This window comes from Cetorhinus maximus, chromosome 4 (assembly GCF_964194155.1).
Source record: "Cetorhinus maximus chromosome 4, sCetMax3.hap1.1, whole genome shotgun sequence".
Lineage (NCBI taxonomy): Eukaryota > Metazoa > Chordata > Chondrichthyes > Lamniformes > Cetorhinidae > Cetorhinus > Cetorhinus maximus.
In genome coordinates, this window is record NC_135882.1 from 80,080,568 (window position 1) to 80,108,436 (window position 27,869).

Sequence of the window (27,869 nt, forward strand, 5' to 3'; positions counted from 1 at the left end):
CTATGCCAAATGCAACATGGAACAGATAACTGCCCAGCTTTGTTCAAATTCAGATCCGGCAGGTCAACTCTGATTGGTCAAGGCATTGTCCTGAGGAATGAAACAGGGAATGACCGTTCCCTCAGCTTGTTTAGTTGAATAAGACGCAATGTGTGGACATGTTCCTTCTGTCTGTATAAGGAAGATATAACGATGTTATTGGAATTTATTGTAAAATAGTGGTATCTGTGCCTATGTGTGTGTGAGACTTAATTGGATTAAAGGCAGCTGGTCTGAAGGCTTTGATATATTAGATGATGAGCTAGGTTTGAAATGTTGAGTAGGTAAACAGGGGGGAAGTTTAGAATGTAAGGTGTAAAAGGACATTTGCATTTTTTTAAAAAACAGACTAGATTGTTTTCAAAGGAGGGCTGAAATGTGTCACCTAGCCAGATGAAGTTCAGAAACAATGTGTTTATTTTTCCCAAAGATTACTGGAAAATTTTATGATCAGGGAGGTAAAGTCCAAAGACAGTGAAACAATGGGAATTTGCATTCAAAGGGGAAAATATGCATAAAGGAGAGAAGGCTGTGTGTAAAGGCAGGAATTCTAAGATCTAACAAGTGTGAAACACCTTCAGCATCTAAGGCTCAAGCTGATGTCTACAGAGAACTCAAGTTAAGGAAATTCACTTTGAATTCGACTGGTTCAGGGTATCATGCTTTTTTGCCCGGGTGTATTAAATCTGTGTGTCTTACTGTTTCCTTAACGGAGGTGTAACCGGGAGTCAGATTAATTAAGGGATTTAGAAGTTATTGTAGTAATTTATAGACATATGCATGTGTTTAAAATCATTTATTTTATTAATAAATGTTTAACCTAGTTTTGTAAAAACCTATAAGGCTCGGTTGTCTTATTACTATGGAATTCAAAGCCTGCATCTCGTGGCAGTTGTCTCAAGTTTCCCTCTGGGATTTGAACAACTCAGCATTTACCATCAGCTGTGTCATAACAGTCTGCAAAGGACAGGGCCCTGTGTGTGAAATGTATGTGGCTTCTAGCATGCGTAAGTGAGCCACGAGAGCCCAAATTACAATCTTAAATTAGTTTTCAGTATAATTCTTAGCACAATCAGGATTGTTTAGCACGTGTTGTCCAATCACAAAATCACATCTAATGTTGGACACTATGTTTTGAGTTTTGCAACCATGGACTGGTTGAGTACAATCAGTACTTTGCCTGTTGAGAACAACCGAAGGGACATGCTGTTTGGTATGATCCGCCAATTGTTGGGACATACGGCCTATATACCTGGCATCACACAACACTGAAATTCATATATCACAATGCTCACTTGTGTGATAGGCAGAACATCATCTTGGCTTGACGGCATCATCCTGTTAGTGGACAATATCACTCATGTTGCTACTGCACAGTGACAGAGTGCAATGGCTAGCTATAACCATTGCTCAAATTTTTGAGATACCTTACCTTAGGGTAATCTGAGGTAGACTGGCACTTTTCAGGACCGAAAGTGGCAGCCTCAAGCCCATTCATGAATTTGCATGATATACAGCAAGCAATGATCTGATCAGGGTAGCTATTATCCTGCAGGATGACTTTGATGTGCCCTAATTCAGCATCAAGCTTACACGGTCAGCAAACGGCCCTATTTTTAACGACACCATGAATGCCCAAATAGGTGGTGTTGCCATGGGATCCCCTCTAGGCCCAACTCACGCAAATATTTTCATCGGTTTCCACGAGAAACGCATCTTCAATGGAATGACACCTAACTCCTACCCTTTGCATATCCCTGATATGTAGAAGATACTTCTACTATATTTGAATCTGCAGCTTCATGTAAGAACCTTCTTACATACCTTAATGGGCTTCATCCTGCACTCAAATTCACCACTGAAATGGAACAGTCAAACGAGCTCCCTTTCCTTGACATACTAGCTGAGAAATGTGCCAATGGGTTCTCTACTACTGTCTGCCGTAAGCCTATGTTCACTGGTTAATATACTGTTGGCATTCTTAATTTCACATGCCATAAGATTGGACTTACCGGCAACCTCCTAAATAGGGCCTGAGCCATTTGCTCACCATGCATGATTGATGCTAAATTAAGGCACAGCAAAACCATCCTGCAGGATAATGGCTACCCTGATCAGATCATCGCTTGCTACATATCATGCAAACTCATGAATGGGTCTAAGGCCACCACTTTTGGTCCTGAAAAGTGCTCAGTCTACCACAGACTACCCTGAACGGGTAAGGTATCTCAAAAATTTGAGCAACAGATAAAGCTAGCCGCTGCACACTGGAATGAAACAGGTTTAATCAATAATCATATAGTGAAGGAGCCTTTAGCTGACAGCGATTACAACATGATAGAATTTTACATTTAATTTGAAGGTGAGGAGTTTGGGTCAAAGACTATAGTATTAAACCTAAATAAAGGTAATTTATAAGGGTATGAAGGCAAAATTGGCTAAAGTGAACTGGAAAGCTAGACTAAAAGGTAGGACAGTAGAGTTGCAGTGGCAGCCTTTTAAGGAGATGTCTAATACCTCAGCAAAGATTTATCCCAGTGAGAAAGAAAGGCTCTTTGAGAAGGATGGATCATCCATGGTCAAATAAGTTAAGGATACTATCAAACTGAAAGAAACACTGTACAATTCTGCAAAGTTTAGTCGTCGGTTATAAGGTTGGACAGATTTTAAGAACCAACAAAGAACAAACTTAAAAAAAGAGGGAGAAATTAAAGTATGAGAGAAAGCTAGCTAGAAATAAGAAATAGGATAGTAATAGTTTCTACAAATATTTAAAAAAGAAAAGAGCAACTAAAGTGAGTGTTGGTCTTTTAGAGAGAGAATCTGGGTAATTAATAACGGAAAACAAGGAAATGGCAAAAGCTTTGAACGGGTACTTTGTGTCTGTTTTCACTGTAGAAGACTTAGAAAACTTTCCAAAGATACTTGAAAATCAAGAGGTGAAAGAGAGGGATGAAATTAAAATAATCAGCATCAATAGGGAAAAGATACTGGGAAAACTATCAGACCTACCGGCTGACAAGTCCTCAGGACCAGGTGGCCTGCATCCTAGGGTCTTAAAAGAAGTGGCTGCAGAGGTAGGAGATGCATTGGTTATAATCTTCTAAAATTCCTTAGATTCTGCAAGGGTCCCAGCAGATTGGAAAATAGCAAATGTAACACCCTTATTCAAGAAAGGAGGGAGACAGAAAGTAGGAACTATAGGCCAGTTAGCTTAACATCTGTCATAGGGAAATTGCCAGAATCCATTATTAAGATGATTATAGCAGGATACATTGAAAATCATAATGGGATCAGGCAGAGTCAACATGGTTTTATGAAAGGGAAATCGTCTATAACTAATTTATTAGAGCTCTTTGACGAAGGAACAAGCAACGTGGATAAAGCAGAACCTGCAGATGCGGTGCACTTGGTTTTCAAAAAGGCATTTTGACAAGGTGCCACATCAAAGTTTGCTACACTAAATAAGAGCTCATGTTGTAGGGGGTAAAATATTAGCATGGGTTGAGGATTGGTTAGCTAACAGGAAACAGAGTAGGCATTAATGGGTCATTTTTGTGTTGGCAAGCTGGAATGAGTGGAGTGCCAAAGGGATCAGTGTTGGGGCCTCAACTATTTACAATCTATATCAATGACTTGGATGAGGAGGCTGAATGTATGGTAGTTAAATTTGCTGATGACACCAAGATAGGCAGGAAAGTAAGTTGTCAAGAGGTGAAGAGTCTACTAAGGAAATAGATAGGTTAAGTGAGTGGGGAAAATTTGGCAAATGGAGTATGTGGGAAAATGTGAACTTGTTCACTTTGGCAAGAAGAATAGAAAAGCAGTATACTATTTAAATTGAGATAGATTGCAGAACTCGGTGGCACAGACAGATCTGGGTGTCTTGGTACGTGAATCACCTAAATTATGTTGGTACAGCAAGTGATTAGGAAGGCAAATGGAATGTTGGCATTTATTGCAAGAGGAATGGAATATAGAAGCAGGGAAGTTTTTCTGCAGCTGTGTAGGGCCTTAACTAGATCACATCTGGAGTACTGTGTACAGTTTTGGTTGCCTTGTTTGATAAAAGATATAAATGCATTAGAAACAGTTGAGAAGGTTAATTTGACTCATTCCTGGGATGAAGACTTATCTCCTAAAGAAAGGTTGAATGGGTCGGCCCTGTGCCCATTGGGAGTTAAGAAGAATGAAAAGTTATCTTTTGGAAACATATAACATCCTGAGGAGACTTGATAGGATGGATACCAGTGGTGGTGGTGGTGGGGGTGGGAGGGGGGGGTTTCCTCTTGTGGGGGAAGACTAGAGCTAGGGACACAGTTTAAAAGTAAGAGGTCCCCTTTTTAAGATGGAGATGAGGAGTAACTTTTCTCTCAGAGGTTGTGAGTCTATGGAATAAACAGTGGAGTCTGGGGTCATTGAATTTATTCAAGGCTCTATTGAATAGATTTTTGATAGACAAAGGAGTCTAGGATTATGAGGGGACAGACACGAAAGTGGAATGAGACCACAACAGATCAGCCATGATCTTATCGAATGACAGAGCAGGGCAGTGTGTACCATCTACAAGATGCACTGCAGGAATTCACTAGAGCTGAATAGCATACTCCAAATCCTATGTTTCTATAATTCTTGGAGTGCATTTCAAACTACATATCAGTGGAGATGAACTCATAACGGAGTTTAGTCAGTTGGAGCATGTGTTCACCTATGTCTTTGACACCTAGCTGCAGCAGGAATTATGAGAGTGCTAACCAAATGAATCACGATAGACCAGATAGAAACTTAAATGAGCATGCACTGGAAAGAGGATATAAACATTCAGGAACATGTTCTACCGATAAAGCCTGTTGGTCCATAGCTTCAGCTTGGATGAGTTTCTTTTACAAAAAAGTTGCCATATTTCACCAATATTTGGAAGAGCATCACTGACCTTCCCTCCATCATAAGATCAGAAGTGGGGATGTTTGTTGATGATCACACAATGTTCAGCACCATTCGCAACTCCTCAGGTACTGGAGCAGTCAATGCCCAAATGCAGCAAGACCTGGGGGAGAATTTTCTCTCCGTCGGGCGAGCTGGGCGGGAGCGCAACTGATCGCTGCCCGTGATCGGCTGGATGCCACCATTTTAAATGGGCAGGCCAATTCAGGCCCGCCCCAGCATGATGCGCACCCGGAAGCGCTCAGCGCTCCCTGTGCAGGCAGGGGGAGAAGGGAGAGTCGGGGCCTGCGCTCTTTCACGCATGCGCACGAAAGAGCACAGAAATCTCCCTGAGGCAGCTCCGTGCCTCGGGGAGATTAAGGAAAGTCATTAAAATTTGATAAATAAAGAAATAAATTATTCAGACATGTCCCCTCATTGTCACATGAGGTGGGACATGTTTATCAATTCACATGAAACAATTTATTAAATTAATAAAGCCTTCATGAAACCTCATCCCACCCGTGGATGAGGTTCCATGAAAAATACGAAGGCCGCCTGGGCTCTTCGCTTGCCTGCCAACCTTAAGGTTGGACGGGCAGCCCTGTTAATTACTTCAATTAGTTTTTAAATGGCCTTAATAGGCCCTTGATAGTTCAGTGGGCACGCAGCTGACTCTGGTGTGCGCCCGCCGAACTGAAGATCGGAATGACGCGCGGTGACATCAGGACACACGCCTGATATCACCGCGCATCATTTTACGCGTCGGCGAGCGGGGCCCACTGCACGCCGACCAGAAGATTAAGGCCCTGGACAATATCTCAGCTTGGGCAACAAGTGGCAAGTAACATTTGTTCCACACAAGTGCCAGGTGATGACCATCTCCAACAAGAGAGAATCTAACCATCACCCCTTGACATTCAATAGCATTACCATCACTGAACCTCCCTGCTGAACTATCAACATCCTGAGGCTTACCAATGACCAGAAACTGAACTGCATTAGCCATATAAATTACTGTGGCTACAAGAGCGGGCCAGAAGCTAGGAATCCAGTGGCAAGTAACTCACCTTCTGACTCCCCAAAGCCTGTCCACTATCTACAAGGCACAAGTCAGGAGTGTGATGGAATACTCTCCACTTGCCTGGATGAGTGCAGCTCCAACAACACTCAAGAAGCTTGACACCATCCAGGACAAAACAGCCTACTTGATTGGCACCGCATCCACAAACATTCACTCCATCCACCACCAACACACAGTGGCAGCAGTGTGTACCATCTACAAGATGCACTACAGAAATCCACCAAGGCTCCTTACACAGCAGCTTCCAAACCCATGACCACTACCATCTAGAAGGACAAGGGCAGCAGACACATGGGAACACCAGCACCTGAAAGTTCCCCTCAAAGCCACTCACCATCCTGACTCAGAAATATATTGCTGTTCTTTCACTGTTGTTGAGTCAAAATCCTGGAACTCCCTGCCTAACAGCACTGTGGGTGTATCTATGCCACATGGACTGCAGCAGTTCAAGAAGACAGCTCACCACCACCTTCCCAAGGACAATTAGGGATGGGCAATACATGCTGGCCTAGCCAGCGACGCCCACATCCCATGAATGAATAAAAAAATATAGCAGGTAGCTCCATACAAAGTTGTTTTGAAGTTCAATGATACAATAGAACTTGCCTTTTCTGAATAAGGACTATGTGGAACACATTTTCTTTATTAATTTTTGTTTCAATCAACATCCATGCTATAACTGGGAAACCTCAGAAAACAATTTAGAAATGTCTTCAAGATCGATTATGACTTGCCCAATTACACTCCCCAACGAGCTGAGAAACAATACTGGTATTACAATCCTCAGGAGCAATATATATGGATATTTCAGCATCCTTGGATCACTGCAGTATTGGCTGCATTGGGGGCTCCTGTAAATGGAGCCTTATCTTTATCAATCGCCATCCTCCTCCTTCAATGCTAAAGCCACCCTGATATTAACATAAAGCAAAGCGATTATGAATAAATGTCAATAAATATCTTGCTATCAATTATCACCCACTTCTAAAAGATCAGAATACTTTCAATACACTTCCCTTGCCCTTGAAGATTCTTTTAAAATTCTAAAGCAGAAAGATTTAGTATACCTTCTCATCTATCCTTGCCGATTGTTCGCTCTTGAGTTGCTGTCGAAACATCATCTCCTGTTTTTCTTCCTCTTCCTTTCGCTTTCTTTCTGCTACTTTACGACGTTCTTCGGCCAACCGTGCAATTTCTTCATTTTTAATTCTTTGCTGGTGGGGTGGAGGGGTCAGGGGACAGTTAAATTAAAATTTACATTAAAAAGTTGCATTAACATTGATGCATAGATGCATATCTCAGTTTTTTCTGAAGTTCCGAAAAAGTGTCATATTGGACTTGAAACTTTAACTTTGTTTCCCTCTCCAACGATGCTGCCAGATCTGAGTTTTTCCAGCATTTTCTCTTTTTGTTTCAGCTTTTTCTACCCTTCTTCCGTCAAATTCTTCAGCCCCCATATTTTAGATTAGCACTCATAGGCAGGTCTCAATGTCTTTGAGACTATTTTTCCTGAACTTCATATGTAGATATTCTTTCAGCAACATGCCCAGGATAACAAACACTGATCATTTAGTTAATAACTTTTAGCTTCTATAATTATGCTGTTCCTCTAAAAGATTTCAATGAAGTAAAAGAGAACACTGCATAGTGTTTATCACAGCTACCAAAACAATGACCTGGATTTTGCTGTACTAATAGCGGCAAGGCTGTTGCCATTATTATTGGGTAAAACTGACGATTTGTGGTGATAGCATATGCACAGTTAAATGCAGAAATCAGGGGGTTGCTGTCTAGTGTGATATCCTGCTCCTTCACAGGCTGCACAGTTACAGTTTTCACCAATGGAGTCTACGTAGAGATCATTGTAATGACATGAACTTGGGATAATAATCGATTATATCTGTATTAAAGAGCAAAGAGAACTTAAACCTTGTTCAACCAGGAGTAACTAAGCTTTTAAAAATGCATAATTTGTAATTGCTGAGCAACCTCTCTGGCCCTGAAAAATGAATTTAACAAGGAAAGGGTCTCACTCCCTCAGAAGAAAATTCATGTTGCAGATTTTTGTCTTACATAAATTTATACTACTTTGTGCTTTGCTTTTACATGCTTCACTTAATCATATTTGTATGAGTCACTCTATACTTTGCTTCCCTTAAACAGTATATATTTCACTACATTTCTACTTTTCTTTAGTTCTGAAGAAGAGTCATCTGGACTTGAAACGTTAACTCTGTCTTTCTCTCCATAGATGTTGTCAGGCCTGCTGAGTTTTTCCAGCAATTTTTGTTTTTGTTTCAGATTTCCAGCATCCGCAGTATTTTGCTTTTATGTTAGACCCCTTCCTACGTGTGGTACATGTCTGAAGTTACGTGCACAGTGACGTGTGAAGTCAATGACACCCTGAGTCATAGGGAAACCTGCTACCCTGACAAAGCCGTATGTTTGTTCCGCCTGCTTCTCTTTGGCAAAACAGAATGAAACATCTTCAACTTTCCTTGCATGCAGAGCCTCAGTGACTTCCCTTGACAATGTTGGATGGCGAACTGCACAATGTTGGAAATATCGCCTGTTTCAGCCTGGAAAAAGCCCGACACTAAAAGTACAGACATGTCGCACACTCTGTTACCTGAAGCTGAGGTAGCAAAATATCTCTCTGAAGACCCTGGGTGGATATGGCCTCTTGCTGAGAGCCCTTCTTCTCCCCCACCCCTTCCTCCCTCTGAGCAGCTTATCCTTCTGTGTCTCCTCTGCATTTTCCCTGTCATGTTGCAGGCCGAGGAAGGAAACTACCACACGCATGACTGAGAACAAGTGGTCTGAGCATCAGCTGCTGCAGCAACAAAAGCAATATCTTGCATTTATATAGTGCCTTTAAAATAATAAAATGTCCTAGGGTGCTGTACAAATGTTATCAAACAAACTGGACACCAAACCACAAGGAGATGACAGGACAGATGACCAAGAGCTTGGTTAAAGAGGTGTCAAAGGAAGAAAAATAAGCAGAGAGATTTATGACCTTGGCAGTTGAAGACACAGTCGCCAATAAGCAAGATTAAAATTGGGAATGTTCAAGAGACCAGAATTAGTGGAGATCTTTGGGGGAGTGGGGGTGGGGGTGGTGCCTGTACAGTTGGAGGAGATTAGAAATAGAGAGGGGACCATGGACGGAATTAAAAACAAGGGTGAGAATTTTAAAATCAAATCAATGCTTAACCAGGCACCAATGTACGTTAGCAAACTTACTGGTATCACAGTTAACTAGAATGTCATTTGTGACTTTGGTTCGAAGTCTTTTGGTACTTTGATAGGGGCAGAAACTTGATTGGAGGGATTCAAAATGGATATTCTGGAGAAAAATGGGTACAAATCTGGGGAATGACAACAGTTCAATGATTTGATAGGTAAGAGAGATTGGAGATAGGGTTATAGTTTGCAAGGATGGAGGGGTCAAGGTTTGGTATTTTGAGAAGGAAGAAGATGACAGCAGATTTGAAGGAGAGATTTGAGGAGAGAGAACCACTAATAACATCAGCTAACATTGAAGATAGGAAGGGAATTTGGATGGTCAGCAGATTAGTGGGAATAGAGTATAGAGAGCAAGAGATGGATCTTATCGACAAGATGACTTCTAAGATAGCAGGAAGGCAGATAGGAAGAAACTAGAGCAAGATGCAAATTCAGGGTTAGGGTAGGGGAAACCTTAGAGGATGTTTATCTTAGTAGGCTACTGAAGAAAGGGAAGCAGCAGAAAAAGTTGAACAGATGGTAGGAGATTTTAACTTTCCACATATTGACTGGGACTCCCATACTGTAAAAAGGCTGGATGGCTTGGAGTTTGTCAAATGTGTTCAGGAAAGTTTTCTAAATCAATATATAGAGGTACCAACTAGAGAGGATGCAATACTTGATCTCCTATTAGGGAATCAGACAGGTCAGGTGACAGAAGTATGTGTAGGCGAACATTTTGGGTCCAGTGACCACAATGTCATTAGTTTTAAGTTAATTATGGATAAGGATAGGTCTGGTCCTCGAGTTGAGATTCTAAATTGGAGAAAGGCCAATTTAGTGGAAATGAGAATGGATCTAGGAAGAGTGGATTGGGATAAGTTGTTTTCTGGCAAGGATGTGTTCAGTAAGTGGAAGGCATTCAAAGGCGAAATTTTGAGTGTGCAGAGTTTGCATGTTCCTGTCAGGATTAAAGGCAAAGTTAACAGGCATAGGGAACCTTGGTTTTCAAGGGATATTGGCAATCTGGTTAAGAAGAAGAGAGAGGTGTATAGCAGGTATAGGCAACAAGAAGCAAATGAGGTACTTGTAGAGTATAGAAAATGTAAAAAAATACTAAAGAAGGAAATCAGGAAGGCAAAAAGAAGACGAGGTTGCTTTGGCAGATAATGTGAAGGTAAACCCGAAGGGTTTCTACAAGTATATAAAGAGTAAAAGGATAATAAGGGACACAATTGATCCCCTTGAAGATCAGAGTGGTCGTCTATGTGTGGAGCCTCACAAGATGGGGGAGATCTTAAACAGTTTTTTTGCATCAGTATTTACTCAGGAAACTGGCATAGTGTATAAGGAAGGAAGGGAAACAAGCAGTAGTGTCATGGAACATATAGAGATTAAAGAGGAGGAGGTGCTAGCTGCCTTACAGTGAATAAAGGTAGATAAATCCCCCGGGCCTGACATGATATTCCCTCGGACCTTGAGGGAGACTAATGTAGAAATTGCAGGGGCCCTGGCAGAAATATTTAAAATGTCCTTAGCCACGGGTGAGGTGCCAGAGGATTGAAGGGTAGCTCATGTTGTTCCGTTGTTTAAAAAAGGCTCCAAAAGTAAATCAGGTAATTACAGGCCAGTGAGCCTGACGTCAATAGTAGGTAAATTATTGGAAGGTGTTCTGAGAGATCGGATATACAATTATTTGGACAGCCAAGGGCTGATTAAGGATAGTCAGCATGGCTTTGTGCGTGGTAGGTCGTGTTTAACGAACATTGTAGAGTTTTTCAAGGAGGTTACCAAGAAAGTAGATGAAGGAAAGGCTGTGGATGTTGTCTACATGGACTTTAGTAAGGCCTTTGACAAGGTCCCACATGGGAGGTTAGTTCAGAAGGTTCAGACACTTGGTATCCATGGAGAGATTGTAAACTGGATTCGAAATTGGCTGTGTGGGAGAAGACAGAGAGTGGTAGTGGATGATTGCTTCTCAGACTGGAGGTCTGTGACTAGTGGTGTGCCTCAGGGATCTGTGCTGGGACCATTGTTGTTTGTTATCTATATCAATGATTTGGATGATAATGTGGTGAATTGGATCAGCAAGTTTGCTGATGACACTAAGATTGGAGGCGTTGTGGACAGCGAGGAAGGCTTTCACAGCTTGCAGAGGGATCTGGACCAACTGGAAAAATGGGCCAGAAAATGGCAGATGGAATTTAATGCGGAAAAGTGTGAGGTGTTGCATTTTGGAAGGACAAACCAAGGTAGGACACACACACTAAATGGTAGGGCACTGAGGAGTGCGGAGGAACAAAGGGATCTGGGAGTTCAGATACATAATTCCCTGAAAGTGGTGTCACAGGTAGACAAGGTTGTAAAGAAAGCTTTTGGCATACTGGGCTTCATAAATCAAAGTACTGAGTATAGGAGTTGGGATGTTATGGTGAGGTTGTATATGACATTGGTGAGGCCAACTTTGGAGTATTGTGTGCAGTTCTGGTCGCCTAACTACAGGAAGGATATCAGTAAGATTGAGTGCAGAGAAGATTTACTAGGATGTTGCCGAAGTGCAGAGAAGATTTACTAGGATGTTGCCGAGTCTTAAGGAGTTGAGTTACAGGGAAAGATTAAACAGGTTAGGACTTTATTCCTTGGAGCGTAGAAGAATGAGGGGAGATTTGATAGGAGTTTACAAAATTATGAGGGGTATAGACAGAGTAAATGCGAGTAGGCTCTTTCCACTTAGATTAGGAGAGATAAACACAAGAGGACATGGCTTTAGGGTGAAAGGGGAAAGGTTTAGGGGGAACATTAGGGGGAACTTCTTCACTCAGAGAGTGGTGAGGGTGTGGAACGAGCTAGCATCTGACGTGGTAAATGTGGGCTCACTCTTAAGTTTTAAGAATAAATTGGATAGATACATGGATGGGAGAGGTCTGGAGGGTTATGGACTATGTGCAGATCAATGGGACTAGCGGAATAATATTTCGGCACAGACTAGAAGGGCCGAATGGCCTGTTTTCTGTGCTGTAGTGTTCTATGGTCACAAAGAGCAAAACCCTTGATGTGAGAACCAAAGTCTTCATCTTACACCACACCACTCCCTGCAGACTTCACCAACTTTAAATAGCGGTCCATACCTCTTAACACTTCCACTACCTTAGCAACATGCAGTAGAAATAAATCAGCAACTAATCGGAGAGAGGTGAATGATCCCTTCAAATAGCACTGGTTATGGTGATGGCGGGAGTGAGGGGGAACGCTTCCAGCTGCTGAACGCATGTTCAACCGTGCAAGGTTATGAGGACATTTGTTGCAGTTTTGAGCTCCGAAACATCACCACTACAATCAAAGTAGTGTTAAACGATGACTGATATCACGATCTGCCTGCTCTGCATAGTTCCAATTTATGTTCTAGTGCCCATGCTAATGACCTGCCTGGTCCACATCTGAATTTTATGGGGTAACTATATGACATTATATACATTATATGTACAGTTTTGTATATCTAATACTACACCTATATTATATATACATACGCTAACAAAGGCCAGGAAGCCATTCAAGCCCTTGAGCTTGTTCTGCCATTTTACTTGTAAGGTTATGTTCCCTTGCACCTGACACCACCACCAGAGGAAATAGTTTCTCTCTGCTAACTGCTTTAATAATCTTAAACACCCAATTAGATCAGCCCTTAATCTTCTATAAATTATGAAAATCAAGCCTACTTTATGCATCTTGTCCTCATAGCCCTTTTAGCCCAAGAATCATTCTGGTGAATCAGCACTGCTCCCACTCCAAAGCCAATATAACTTTCCTGAGGTGTGTGCTCAGAACTGAACCAGATCCTTTTAAAACTAGCTTCCACCCCCAAGAACTACTGAACAAATTAAACAAAGTCCAGTCACATTTTAAACTGAAACAGAAGGCTACCTCCTCTTCTTTACGGCGTTTCTTTTCTTGCTCCTCTTCAAGCTCTTTTGCAATTCGTGCCCTCTGTTCAGCTAGACGTTTCTCCTCTTGTTGCTCTTCAAGTTTACATTTTTCACGTTCTTCCTCTGCCTTGCGTCGCTTCTCTTCAATCTGGAACGCATTAAAAACTAATTCAAAGCTCTTCACTTGTAATTTTTTTTTGTTTAAAGCAGCTTCTTACTCAAATCCCTATATTCCCTGAGAGGAGGAAAAAATTCATCCTTCAGGGTGTTGTTCCTTGAAATTTTCAAACTTCAAATTAGCTTGTCATTCCAACTTTGCTGCATCAAATCCTCACACTAAACGGATCTTCAATTTCTTGTTTAGTTTAGCATGGGTACTAAAACATTCAGTTCTATTTCTGGTGCTCAAGACTTAAATTAATTTATAGATAAAGGACTGTAGCAAAGGAGCTTTGGTCATTCATAAATAGTATATGAGTGTAATCAATTTCAGAAATTGAAATGCTAGAATCTCAATTATTTTCCATAACGTTAGGAACCTCCACAGCATATAGCAAAAATTGACAGCTGTGATCCCCCTTACCCCAAATTATTATAGTCTGCCTTAGTACTCATCTCTGGAGCCATGTGTCATGATGAGAGTTAAGGCAATATTTTTGCCTACTTAATTCAGGCGTCATGGCAGACTCAGTTACCTGAAAGTGGTCATTGCATGAGGGAGCTGTGAGCCAACTGACATGCTGCTGTATCACCAGCTAAACATGTTTTTAATTCATTCATGGGATGTGGGTGTCGCCGGCCAGGTCAGCATTTATTGCCCATCCCTAATTACCCTCAAGAAGGTGGTGGTGAGCTGCCTTCTTGAACAGCTGCAGTCCATGTGGTGTAAGTACACCCCTCAGTGCTGTTAGGGAGGGAGTTCCAGGACCTTGACTCAGCGACAGTGAAGGAATGGCAATATATTTCCAGTGTAGGGTGGTGAGTGGCTTGGAGGGGAACTTCCAGGTGGTGGTGTTCCCATCTATCTGCAGGCCTTGGCCTTCTAGTAGTCGCGGTCGTAGGTTTGTAAGGTGCTGTCTAAGGAGCCTTGATGAGTTGCTGCAGAGCATCTTGTAGATGGTACACACTGTTGCCACTGTGCATCAATGGTGAAGGGAATGAATGTTTGTGGATGGGATGCCAATCCAGCAGGCTGCTTTGTCCTGGATGGTGTCAAGCTTTGAATGTTGTTGGAGCTGCACTCATCCAGACATGTGGGGAATATTCCATCATACTCCTGATTTACGCCTTGCACATGGTGGACAGGCTTTGGGGAGTCAGGAAGTGAATTATTTGTCAGTGTTCCTAGCTTCTGACCTAGTGGTTAGCCAAATGGCTAGTCCAGTTCAGTTTCTGGTCAATGGTAACCTTCAGGATGTTGATAGTTCAGCATGGGGGTTCAGTGATGGTAATGCCATTCAATGTCAAGGGACGAAGGTTAGATTGTTTCCTGTTGGAGATGGTCATTGCCTGGCACTTGTGCGGTGAGAATGTTACTTGACGCTTGTCAGCCGAAGCCTAGATATTATCCAGGTCTTGCTGCATTTGGATATGGACTGCTTCAGAATTTGAAGAGCTGCGAATGGTGCTGATCGTTGCGCCATCAGTGAACATCCCTTACGATGGAAGGTAGGTCACTGATGACGCAGCTGAAGATGGTTGGGCCCAGGACACTACCCTGAGGAACTCCTGCAGTGATGTTCTGGAAATGAGATAATTGACCTCCAACAACCTCAACCATCTTCCTTTGTGCCAGGTATGACTCCAAGCAGAGTTTTCCCGGATTCCCACTGACTCCAGTTTTGTCAGGGCTCCTTCATGCCACACTCAGGGCTGAAGCATTTGCAGCAATCTTCAGCCAGTCTTTTGCACTGATGTGCTGGGCTCCCCCATCATTAAAGATGGGGGTATTTGTGGAGTCTCCTATTCCAGTGAGTTGTTTAATTGTCCACCACCAGTCACGACTGGATGTGCAGGACTGCAGAACTTAGGTCTGATCCTTTGTTTGTGGGATTGCTTAGCTCTGTTTAATCACTTGTTCCTTATGCTGTTTGGCACGCAAGTAGTCCTGTGTTATAGCTTCAGGTTAACACCTCATTTTCAGGTCTGCCTGGTGCTGCTCCTGGCATGCCCCCCTCTGCAATCTTCATTGAACAAGGCTTGATCCCCGGCTTGGTGGTAATGGTAGAGTGGGCAATAAGCCAGCTATGAGGTTACAGATTGAGGTTGAGAGCAATTCTGCTGCTGATGTTGGCCCACAGCGCCTCATGGTTGTCCAGTCTTGAGTTGCTCGATCTGTTCGAAATCTATCAGATTTAGCACGCTGGTAGTGCCACATAACTCGATGGAGGGTATCCTCAATGGAGACGGGACTTCATCTCCACAAGGACTGTGCAGTTGTGACTCCTACCGATACTATCATGGACAGATGCATCTGTGGCAGGCAGGTTGCTGAGGATGAGGTCAAGTATGTTTTTCGCTCTCTTTGGTTCCCTCACCACCTGCCGCAGACCCAGTCTGACAGCTATGTCCTTTTGGACTTGGCCAGGTCGGTCTGTAATGGTGCTACCAAGTCACTCTTGGCGATGGATATTGAAGCCCCCCACCAAGGGTACATTCTGCACCCTTGTCACCCTCAGTGCTTCCTCCAAGTGATGTTCAACATGGGGGATGTTCATCGGCTGGGGGCAGGAGGTGGCATGTGGTGATCAGCAGGAGGTTTCCTTGCCCACATCTGACCTGATGCCATGAGAGTTGATATTGAGGACTCCCAGGACAAGTCCCTCCTGATTGTACATCAGAGGTGCCGCCACGTCTACTGTGTCTGTCCTGCCAGTAGGGCAGGACATACCAAGGGACGGTGACAGTGGTGTCTGGAACATTATCTGCAAGGTATGATTCTGTGAGTATGACTATGTCAAACCATTGCTTGACTAGTCTGCGAGACAGCTCTCCCAATTTTGGCATAAGACCCCAGAGGTTAATATGGAGGACTTTGCAGGGTTGTCAGGGCTGAGTTTTCCATTGTTTCCAGTGACTAGGTGGATGCTGAGTGGTCCGTCCAGTTCCATTCCTTTTTCTCTTTATAGCAGTATGATACAACTGAGTGGCTTGCTAGGCCATTTCAGAGGGCATTTAAAAGTCAACCACGTTGCTGTGGGTCTGCAGTCACATGTAGGCCAGACCAGGTAAGGACAGCAGATTTCCTTCCCTAAAGGATATTAGTGAACGAGTTGGGTTTTTTACAACAATCAACAATGGTTTCATGGTCATCACTAGACTTTTAATTCCAGATTTTTATTCAATTTAACCCAGGTCCCCAGAGCATTACCCTGGGTCTCTGGATTACTAGTCCAGTGACAATATCACTATGCCACCATCTCCCCAGAGGCAGCCAGACTAATCTGTTGCAAAAATGCTGGAAACCCCAACTCCTGTTGTTCAGATAATGTTCAAAAATCTTCATTAGCAATCAGAGGTATTAGGATAGTTACTATGTGAGCAGTCAAGTTTGTACTGTATTACAGTTTTAACACCTCTTCACACTTCACCCAAAAAGTAGCATTTGGTTGACATATATATGGCATTAACTTACAATGTAAACTTTCATCAGTCTAAAGTTATTTATTTCTTGTAAAACAAACGTGTTAGGTAAATCCATAATTAAACAGGGATTAGCAAATTAGAATTTGCTCTAATTTCCTTGCCTAACTTCCTAGCTGGCAAAAATCACAAGAGAACATTGGAGCTAACTTGACTTTTGTACAGATAAATTTTTCAGTCAAAGCCAAATTCATAGCAGAGTATCTTTAACGCATCCTCTTGGAGCAGTCATCATGCTATTTCGCAACATTACAGTCTTGATTTAGAGTAAGCTGGCCGAGTCAGTATCGATCCTCAAAGATTTGCCTTTGGTCCAATGGAGAGAGTTTGGTAATCGAGATTTTAAAAATATCAGGAAAATGGTAAATTATTTACAGTAGGTAGTGACTTCCTCATTCTTTGACTTTCAGTACACTTCTATCTAAATGTCAGGTTACATACGGTAGATCATTATCAATGCAAGAGGTTTAATAATCTGCAATCAAGACGATAGCCAGTAAACTGGGATTTTTGGTGAAAGGAGTTTCAGCTCACAAGAATCCAATGGATTCATCAGAATCTTATGAACTCAAGAGTTCCACTTTGCAGCACAAAAGGAACACAACAGGGCACCTGCGAGGCTTTTTCATGTAACAATGTGCTTTAGGATATTCCTATACCAACATCACCAACCAGCAGAAGCACTAGGCAGAAGCCGCAGCAATGGCAACTCGGAATGACTTAGCATTACATCCCACTCAAAGGATGAAAGTGTACTTAATATTTAATAAACAAATCTGTTTGAAATTGTGTGCATAATTTGTGGAAAACCAATGCTGTATTCAGTACTGCGAAAAGCCAGATCAAAATCTGTTCTGAAGCCAAGATCAAAATTAAGCAACTACACAGCAATAAGCTATGTGAATCCCTTAATATTTGCAACAAATAATTTCATTGTGGAAGACTTTACATCTCATGTGGAAAGGAAGAGATAAATATAGGAGTGTTGGCCCAAGATCTTGCCATAATTCTATAACTGCAGGAATGACTGAAAATCTCCAATAGCCCATTAATCTGTGATTTCATTCATTGATTAATATTCCATCATGCTACTTACTACCAGCATGAAGTTATTGAAAAAACTAAGCCCTATTTTGACACCACAAGATTATCAACATTTAGTTGAACCACATAGATCAAAAACATCTCAGTCCAAATTCCTGGTCTGTGATGTGTTAAATAACAAAAGCAGCAATGTAGGCAGTAATACTAGCCTCAGCACCATTGGGTTAGGAGGAGAGCAAAACAAAAAAAATCAGCCTGGATTCTAACTCCTGGTCGCTGTCTCGTGACCCACAGTCTGAGTATGCACTTTAAAATCAGGATTGTGTTTGGTTCTGAAGTGCATCATGCTTGAATTGTATGTCAAAACTCTCACTCAACATTCAAATTGGGACAAAAACCACTTGCATCATGTACTGACGGCAACTGACAACTATAGATCTGTAATTCAGGAAGGAGTTGAGGTCTTCAGGAATGAAGAGGGAAGAAAATTGATAAGAAAAATGATTTTGAAACTTATATTCTACTCAACTTCTCTTAACCTAGTGTGTAACTGTCAGAGAATATCATTGACTACATGTCCATTTTCCATAAAGCAGAACAACTATAGTTTGAAGCCTGGAGAAGCTGAAAAGAATAAATTGGTTCAATGGGAAATAAACATTTCTTCAACTGCATTTACTTGTAAGCGTAGATATTCTTTGTACTTTTGTTGCTCCGTAACTTTTTTTTCAAATTGCGGTTCATTGAAAGGACTTCCTTGGGAAAGCTGCGCTGTATTTGCAAATGTAAACCCTACAAAAAGAGAAAAGAAAAAATATTAAATGGCTAAATTTGCCTCACCTTGAAAACATCTGGAAGCAGTTACAATGCATTGAACAAATAAATGTACAAGGAGTTGACCAAAATCAAACAAGTCAAGCTTGGGGACTTTGTAATCATCTGAAACCAAAGAGCAGCACACATCTTTGAACACTATCACATTCATATTTATAATCTGTAAAGTATTTTTGTCCATTTTGGTGCCACAGTTTTCAACATGATAGAAAATATTTGAAGCAATATTTGGTGTTAGCTTCTGGACAGTGTGTAAGACACCACATAAAGATCTCCCTGCCCACATCCATGTTACAATTTTGGTTTCGACTCTAAATACTTTCCATGAGCCTTTGTCTTTGACCACTCCAATAGATGAGCCCTTATTCCTTACAACCTAATGTGTGCCTTAACCTGTCAATTAGCTAGCCAATTTGTGGCAAATTTGGTATATGCTCAGATGTCCTTCCTCAAATTAGGATAGCTGCAGAACAACCACTTCGTTTTACCACGTCTTAGGTTATAAATTGGCACAGATCTATTAATCAGTACATGGTTAGGTGAATATTGAAAAGTGATGGTTAAGAAAAATGCATTCCTTCATTACTGGACTTCCAGTAATGCAATTCTCCTTCAGTGATGTGCTCCAATGTTAGCCTATATTAAGCTCCATTGACAGCACAGTAGCCACAGATGCAGTCCTTGCCACCAGGGGCCCCTCCACAGGCATGGAGCGACAGTAAAGGAGGGCTCACCCTTGTTATGACCAATGCAGTTGGTACAGCTGAGTTATTTAAAAATCCCAGAGGGGAACTTTAAACAACTGTCATAGCCTATAATTTAAAGTGTTATGTTTGAGATGCGACTCTAAATTCAGAAATCAGACCACCAGTTCTCGAGGTTTTACATTAAACTAAATGAAATATTTTATTAATTTATACAGGTTAAAATATATATACACATGGCTACAAATTACTATCAGAACTTTTAACAGATTCCCAAACTAATCTCCATTAAGGCAACAGCAACCCATAGACTTAACCAGATACCAGGCAAAGTATTTTCACCCTACGAATTCAAAATGAGGTTCTCTTCACTTTGGTTCCTGTGGAGACAGTTGGAGGCTTATAGCTGCTGTTGATCTCACATTGCCTCTGCTCGGCGCACACAAAACTGAAGTTATACCTAGCAATGCTCACTGAATGTAAATTCTCGTTGTATCACCAGCCTCTTTGAACTCCACCTTTTAACAATAAAATCCTTTTCATAGTACCAATTTTATTGGTAATATAAACATATTGCTTAGTATCTGCTCGCTAGGTGGTAGTTTGCGCCCCACTTCTTGAATGCTCTATTCAAAAAAATGCAAATACACTATCTCTCTGACATATCAAAACTAGTACACATAAAGCACCCAGGCTAGCTGGCTTTAATCCAATTAAGACACACCCACAGACTAAACCTCTATTTTAAAAGAAAAATATTCTCCAATAATATATACATTAATAGCTTCATGACACCCCTGCCAATCCAGGATCCCATAAGCATCTACCTCGTGGTCATGCCACATGCAGGGGTAGGAAGTGACCCTTAACTGGACACCTAACTGGTTTAACTGGCCACTAAATGAGCAGTGGTGGCAGGCACACATAGGACTCCCCTCCCATCACCTTCTGCTGCCATTTTATAAGCCCTCCAGCTTACCAGCCTGTCTCCAGAGGATTGGTAAAAATCAGCCCATGTCCAGAGGGCTGGTAAAACCCAGGCCAAGCTTCCTGGCTCAGAGGAAAGAAATCACCATATTAGCAAAACTATGTAAGAAAATTTAAAATAAAACCAGAAAATTCTGGAAATTCTAAGCCTTTAGGCAGCATCTGTGGAGTGAGAAACAGAGTTAATGTTTCAGGTTGATGACCTCTCATCAGAACTGGGAAAAAATAGTAATGTAATAGATTTTAAGCAAGTGGAGGTGGAACAGAACAAAAGGCAAGTTCTGTGATGGGTGGGAGACAGAACAGATTAAATGACAAAAGAATTGGTGGATGCAGGGCCAAAAGGAGTGGTAGTGAGATAAGCAAATAAACCAAAGGTGCGTCTAGAGAAATAAAAGAGGTCAGGTACAGCAAAAGGGAAGGTCAAGGATAGGTTAAAAGGCAGGGGAGATTAAATGACAAACAGAACAAAAGGCAGAGAGTGGTAATGGTTCCATGGCATCTTTGGTATTTTATCTTACCTGCCTTCTAAACTGTCCCTGACCTTTCCTTTTGCCCCACCTGATCCTTCCCTCTTTTTCAACAATACAAAACTCATCACATCTCTACCTTTCTTCAATTTCGAAGAAGAGTCATATTGGACTCAAAATGTTAACTCTGTTTCTCTCTCCACAGATGCTGGTAGACCTGATGAGTTTTTCCCAGCACTTTGTTTTTATTTCAGACCTCCAGCATCCACAATATTTTGCGTTTATTTTAGCGTGTCTAGAGGTGGTGTGAACAGCAGAATGATGGACAGCTGCTGTCCGAAAGCAAAAGCAAGACAGAAAACGACCAAGAGCAAAACTGACACCTGCAAAGAAAATGGAAACAAAATTGGAGCAGAAGTTAGCCTGAATTGTTAAACTCAATGTTGAGTCTAGAAGATTATAAGGTAGTAAAGTAGAGAGCACCCCACAGCTTACCTTTCCACCTGGCTTTGTATCATCAGACACTACCCAGGGGAACTCCTGCAGTGCTGTCCTGGAGCTGAGATGACTGACCTCCAACTACCACAACCATCTTCCTTTGTGCTGAGTATGGCTCCAACCAATGGAGAGTTATCCTACTGATTCCCAATTTTGCTAGGGCTCCTTGATGCCACACTCAGTCAAATGCGGCCTTGATGGCAAGGGCAGTCACTCTCACCTCACCTCGGGAGTTCAGCTCTTTTGTCCATGTTTGAACCAAGGCTGTAATGAGGTCAGGAGCTAAGTGGCCCTGACTGAACCCAAACTGGGCGTCAGTGAGCAGTTATTGCTAAGCAAGTGCTGCTTGATAGCACTGTTGATGACCCCTTCCATTACTTTACTAATGACGGAGAGTAGACTGAGGGTCGGGTTGTATTTGTCCTGCTTTTTGTGTACAAGACGTACCTGGGCAATTTTCCACATAGCTGGGTAGAAGTCAGTGTTGCAGCAGTACTGGAACAGCTTAGCTAGGAGCGTGGCAAATTCTGGAGCACAAGTCTTCAGTACTATTGCTGGAATATTAGGCATAGCCTTTGCAGTATCCAGTGCCTTCAGCCCTTTCTTGATATTACGTGGGGTGAATTGAATTAGCTGAAGACTGACATCTGTGATTCTGGGGACCTCCGCAGGAGGCCGAGATGGATCATTCACTTAGCACTTCTGGCTGGATATTGTTGCAAATGCTTCAGCTTTATCTTTTGCACTGATATGCTGGGCTCCACCATCATTGAGCATGGGGATATTTGTGGAGCCTCCTTGGAGGCTCAAGCAGGACAAATACAACCCGACCATTAGACTCTCTCGGGCATCACTTCCTCTCGAATGTCATGGAGGTGGTTAGCCTTCTTATTGGAGATCATAATCACACAGCACGTGTGTAGTGCAAATGTTACTGGCCAAAGCAAAAACAAAAATAAAAATACCTGGAAAAATTCAGCAGGTCTGACAGCATCTGCAGAGAGGGATACAGTTAACGTTTTGAGTCCGTATGACTCTTCAACAGAACTAAGGAAAAATAGAAGAGAGGTGAAATATAAGCTGGTTTAAGGGAGGGTGGGACAAGTAGAGCTGGATAGAGGGCCAGTGATAGGTGGAGAGTGCCAAAAGATGTCACCTATCACTGGCCCTCTATCCATCCTTTATAACTCCAATCAGTGGAGAGTTTTCCCCTTTTGTCCCATTGACTTCAGTTTTGCTAGGGCTCCTTGATGCCACACTTGGCCAAATGCTGCCTTGATGTCAAGGGCAGTCACTCTCACCTCACCTCTGGAGTCCAGCTCTTTTGTCCATGTTTGGACCAAGGCTGTAATGAGAGTCAGTGAGCAGGTTATTGCGAGTAAGGGCCAGTTGACAGCACTGTCGACGATACCTTCCACCACTTTGCTGATGATCGAGAGTAAACTGACAGGGTGGCAATTGGCTAGGGTGGCTTTGTCCTACTTTTTGAGGACAGGACATACCTGGGCAATTTTCCACTTCGTCAGTGTTGTAGTTGTGCTGGAACTGCTTAGCTAGGGGCAGAGCTAGTTCTGAAGCCGAAGTCTTCAGTACTATTGCTGGAAAATCCGGCCTAGCCAGCTATACCCAAATCCCTTGAAAGGATATGAAAAACGCAAAGAAGCAGCCATATTTGCATGCAACAAGGCCTGGACAGCATCCAGGCTCAGGCTGCCAAGTGACCAGTAACACTTGCGCTACACAAGTGCTGTGTGTGAATGATCTCCAATAGGAGGGCTAACCACCTCTCCATGACATTCAATAGCATTGTTGAGATGCATGGAGAGGAAATGATGCCTAAAGTGCGTTGTCTGGAATTCGGTTCATGTGGGAATTTGATGCAGACGGAGAAAGAGGCACTCCTTTTTCTGCCTTCAGTACTTAACGGTCAAGGCCGAAAGCCTTTGCAGTATCCAGTGCCTTCAGCCATTTTTTGATAACACGTGGAGTGAATTACCCTCAAGGTGGTAGTGAGCTACCTTCTTGAAATGCTGTAATCCACCTTGTGCAAGTTCACCCACAGTGCTGATATGAAGGCATGGGCGTGAGTGAGCTGGGGAGGGCAGGCGCGGGCTCAGGAGCACAAGAGAGAAGAAGAACTTGAATTTATATTCTGCCTTTCATGACCTCAGGATATCCCAATGCATTTCACAGCCAAAAACACACTTTTGATGTGTAGTCACTCTTGCAATTTTAGGCAAAAGGGCAGCCAATTGGCGCACAGCAAGGTCTCAATCAGTTGCAAGATAAATGACTAGATAATCCATTTTAATGATGTTTGTTGAAAGTTAATTAATGCATACAGTGCTGGAATCTGATCTTAAAGATATGGCAAAATAAAATAAATCAGACACTGTTACACAACCAATGCTCTCGGGATGCAGTTGAAAGCGGGAATGACAGGGAGACCCCTCAAAGTAATGACACCAAAAAACCTTAAAAGTAAAGCTTCCTTTTGCCATTCCCCGAAGACAGTTGGTACCAACACAATAGAATAGAGATAGACAATATTTGGGAATTAAAAAGGGAGTTATCCATACCACAGCATGTGAATCTCTTACATTCACATTTGTTTTCAATATTTATTAGCAAATGAAATTACCTTGGGTTTTCTCTTGAGGAGCATTAGCATCTGGCCTGGCTAAATTCAGATTAAGAGATCCCACAGCTCTGGAATCCTGATTTCCTTGATGAGGATAGTCCCTGTAGGCATCTTCATTCTGTTTATGCATTTTCTTCAGATCAGCTGCATGGTAACATCAAACATGAACAATAAATGCATTTTAGAACAGAGTAAAACACAATTGATGGATTAATGATGGAGTTCTCTAATTTCACCTCTTGAATCTGGAGTTAAATCCAGACCAACCTGGTGGAATAAAAGCCTCTATTCAGTTATATAAAATACAAATGGGAAGCTTTACCCCATTTTTTCATGGGTGCAAGCCTACACATTTGTATATAATTCAGCAAAAATGCTATTTAATTAGGCAGCCTCACTCAGAGCAACATGTTGCTGGAATTCAAAATTATGCAGAATTCTTCTCCTATTGAGGTTAAGGCATGTTATTGGACAAACTACAGGCAACTTCATTCTCATTTCGATTTAAGCTATACCCGACTTAAGACTGGTCAATGCTGGCACATGTATATAAAATGGCCAAGTATATTGATGCATCACAATTATATGCCTTAGCTTGTACAGCACAAAATTGTATCAAAAAATATTAAAAATCGTACTTAGCAGATTTCCTTCTGCATCCCTGAGAGGTGCACCACCTCCTCCTCTTCCCCATGGATTGTAAATTCTCATTTCCTCTTCAAGTTTTGCATCGTATCTCTCCTTTTCTTCCTTTTCTTTTCTCTTCATCTCTTCCCTTTCTTGCATCTGTATGAAGACATCAAGTAGCTAAGTAATTGTCTGGTCTTAATTTTAAAAATTAGCTAAAGCAGAGTACAAACAGGAACAGCATGTTGTGAAACTTGCAATTATGAAAATACTTAGGCAAATATCTGAATCATAAGTTAGGGATAGCCATAAAGAAACTGTACATATTACATAAATAGACCCACAAAACATTTGGTAATGTCATAAAGTGATTAAGCTTCACTCTTAGAAACAAACCAAATGCGCTACTGCTTTATGCAACATTGTGAACCATATATTATAATTTTTAAAAACAAACATTTTCAATGGTGTCAGCTTGGATTTGTTTTTGTCAGTAGGGTACTTATTACAATTCAGGCTTTCTCCCAATTCTTTACTTAAGCTCAAAACAGTTTCCAATGGCAGGCATGTATCCTGTGAACATCTTTATGCATGCTGCCAACAGGAATAGCATGCCACAGGATTAACAATTGTCCCTTTACCATAAAATTTCACAATTGAAAGTTGCATTCATTTCCTTTCCAGAAGGCACATGGTGTCAGCTAATATCATATAGGCTAAACTCAGTCATTGAATGTAATTTTTTTTATTAGTCCCTGGTATGTGAGTGTCACTGCAAGGCCAGCATCTTTTGCCCATTTCAATCGCCCTTTGGAAGGTGATGGTGAACTGCCTTATTAAACAGCTACACTCCATGTGGTGTAGGTATACCCACAGGGCTGTTAGGAAGGGTGTTGCAAGTTTCAGATCCAGCGATGGTGAAGGAATGGCGATAAATTTCCAAGTCAGGATGGTGTGCGACTTGGAAGAGAACCTGCAGGTCATGTTGTTCTACTGACCTAGTCTTTCTAGGTGGTAGAGGTCACAGCTGTCAAAAGGTGGCTGGACAAGTTGCTGCAGCGCATCATTTACATGGTGCACACTGCTGCCATTGTGCACCAATGTTGGAAGGAATGGCTGTTTAAGATGGTGGACGAGGTGCCAAATAGGCAGACTGCTTTGCCCTGGATGGTGTATTTTGTGTTGCTGGGCCCACACTCATCCAAACAAGTGAAATTATTCCATCACACTACTGACTTGAACCTTGTAGATGATGGACAGCCTTTGGAGAGTGAGGAGGTGAGTCATTCGCTGCAGAATTCCCAGCCTCTGACCTACTCTTGTAGCCATTGTATTTGTATGGTGGTCAAGTTAAGTTTCTGGTCACTGCTAAGTCCCAGAATGTTGATGGCGAGGGATTCAGCAATGGTAATGCCATTAAATGGAAAGGGGAAAAGTTTAGATTCTCTCTTGTTGGGGATGGACATTGCCTGGCACTTGTGTGGCGTGCATGTTACTTGCTAATTATTAGCCCAAGATTAAATGTTGTCCAGGTCTTGCTACATGCAGGCATGGACTTCTTCGAATGTAATCAACTGAAATATCCCCACTTCTGACCTTATGTTGGACAGAACGTCATTAATGAAGCAACTGATGATAACAGGACCTAGAACATATCCCTGAGGAACTCCTGCAGTGATCAACTGGATCTGAGATGATGGGCCTCCAACAACCGCTGCATCTTTCTTTGTGCTAAGTATTAAGCAGGAGATACAACAGGTGCCAAATACGATACTGTCCCTTGAATGCTCCCGCTCAATATTAATTTCCACCCCAATGACTTTCCTTTCAGCGCTCAAAGAAATATATATATTCCTAGACTCTAGGCAGCATTTGCACATTGCTCTAACTCACTTTTACCCCTAAAATCAAAATAATTTACTTTATTGAAAGCATTTAAGTTTCATTTTAAGTTGACCATATATTTGTCCATCTAAAGCTTCATATGTAGTAGCAATATTGTTCCATTTAAATTTGCTTTGATCATATTGTTCTAGTAAACTCTTCTATGATGTTACTAAGTTGAAATTGATACTGGGTTACACGATGAATCCATTAACAATAAAAGAATTTTACTGGCAGAAACTCTTACCTATGCTTTTGTTGTCTTTATGCCTTCATTTCTCCAATACCCTTATCATTGCTTTTGCACACTTGGAAGAATCAAATTGATTCAAAATGCAACCACTTATATCCCATCCTGTTCTAAGTCACACAGGTTCCACCCTCCCCACCCCATCCTCACTGACGTTTATTGGCTCCCACTCCTCCAAAGTATTAAATTTGACACTTATTATCAAAATTCTTCCATGGCCTCATTTCACCTTTTCTCAGCAACCTCATCTAACTTTGCCTACCTTTGGACCTACCACTTTGATATCTCAGTATCTGTCCTTTTATCCCTATTATTTTAATTTCCCCTTTCTGTGAAATAATTTTTATTCATTAAAAGGTGCAATAGAAATTCTGATGGAATTAAGAATTAAGCCATTCGAAATAATTCTCAAGTTACATTCCACAGTTTGAAAGTTAGGTTTTTTTTAACCATTGCAATGTACCATTTTTGGCTAGCAAGATAATATCTAAATAGAAATATTAGTGTCTTTTGTCAATTATCTTAATTTAAAGGGAAAAGCTGTCCAAACAATAAAATTTACTAAATTAGACAGAAAATTGACAAAATAAATGAGCAGAAATGGAATAAAATATCTAGCTTCACCTGCTTTTTCAAAGAGTCCTGGTAACTTTGTGCACTCTCTTTTGATAAAACTGTTTTTTGTTCTGGCAGGAATCCAGCACCTAGGTTTCTGACATTAGAGGCATCATGTAGCTTTGTTGTTCTGCAAAACAAACTAAGGCTTAATGCTGTGCTTGATTATTAAATTCGCAAGCTTCTATGAAAATACTGTAAGATGACAATATCTAACTTGTCAGTTGCCAACTCTGAAAAGGTAATTTCCCCTTATATACAATTTCATACTTTACAATTCAATATACATTTGCAGGCCTATCAGGCTATCAAAGCAAAATGACTTTTCTGAACTGCGCACTGTGGGAGACTGGACATCCAGATTCAATACAACTGCAATGAACAGCAGTAATTAAGCAGCTAATATTAATTTTAAAGGACTTATTGTTAAAATATTGCTTATGTCACAGTACTTTTGATTTAAATAATCATTTGGT

General features: G+C 41.6%; 1 protein-coding gene across 3 annotated transcripts in view; it reads right to left on the minus strand.

Moving 5' to 3' along the window:
- The window catches only part of cspp1a (centrosome and spindle pole associated protein 1a), a 192,648-nt gene that overhangs the window by 53,821 nt on the left and 110,958 nt on the right, over positions 1 to 27,869 (minus strand). For all 3 annotated transcript variants that reach the window (XM_078540372.1, XM_078540373.1, XM_078540371.1), the window contains 6 exons: positions 27,403 to 27,523; positions 24,656 to 24,803; positions 24,018 to 24,161; positions 18,563 to 18,675; positions 13,196 to 13,345; positions 7,114 to 7,260 (listed from right to left, as the gene is read on the minus strand). In XM_078540372.1, coding sequence (XP_078396498.1) covers positions 7,114 to 7,260; positions 13,196 to 13,345; positions 18,563 to 18,675; positions 24,018 to 24,161; positions 24,656 to 24,803; positions 27,403 to 27,523 — 823 coding nt within the window. The remainder of the gene's footprint in view (positions 1 to 7,113; positions 7,261 to 13,195; positions 13,346 to 18,562; positions 18,676 to 24,017; positions 24,162 to 24,655; positions 24,804 to 27,402; positions 27,524 to 27,869) is intronic.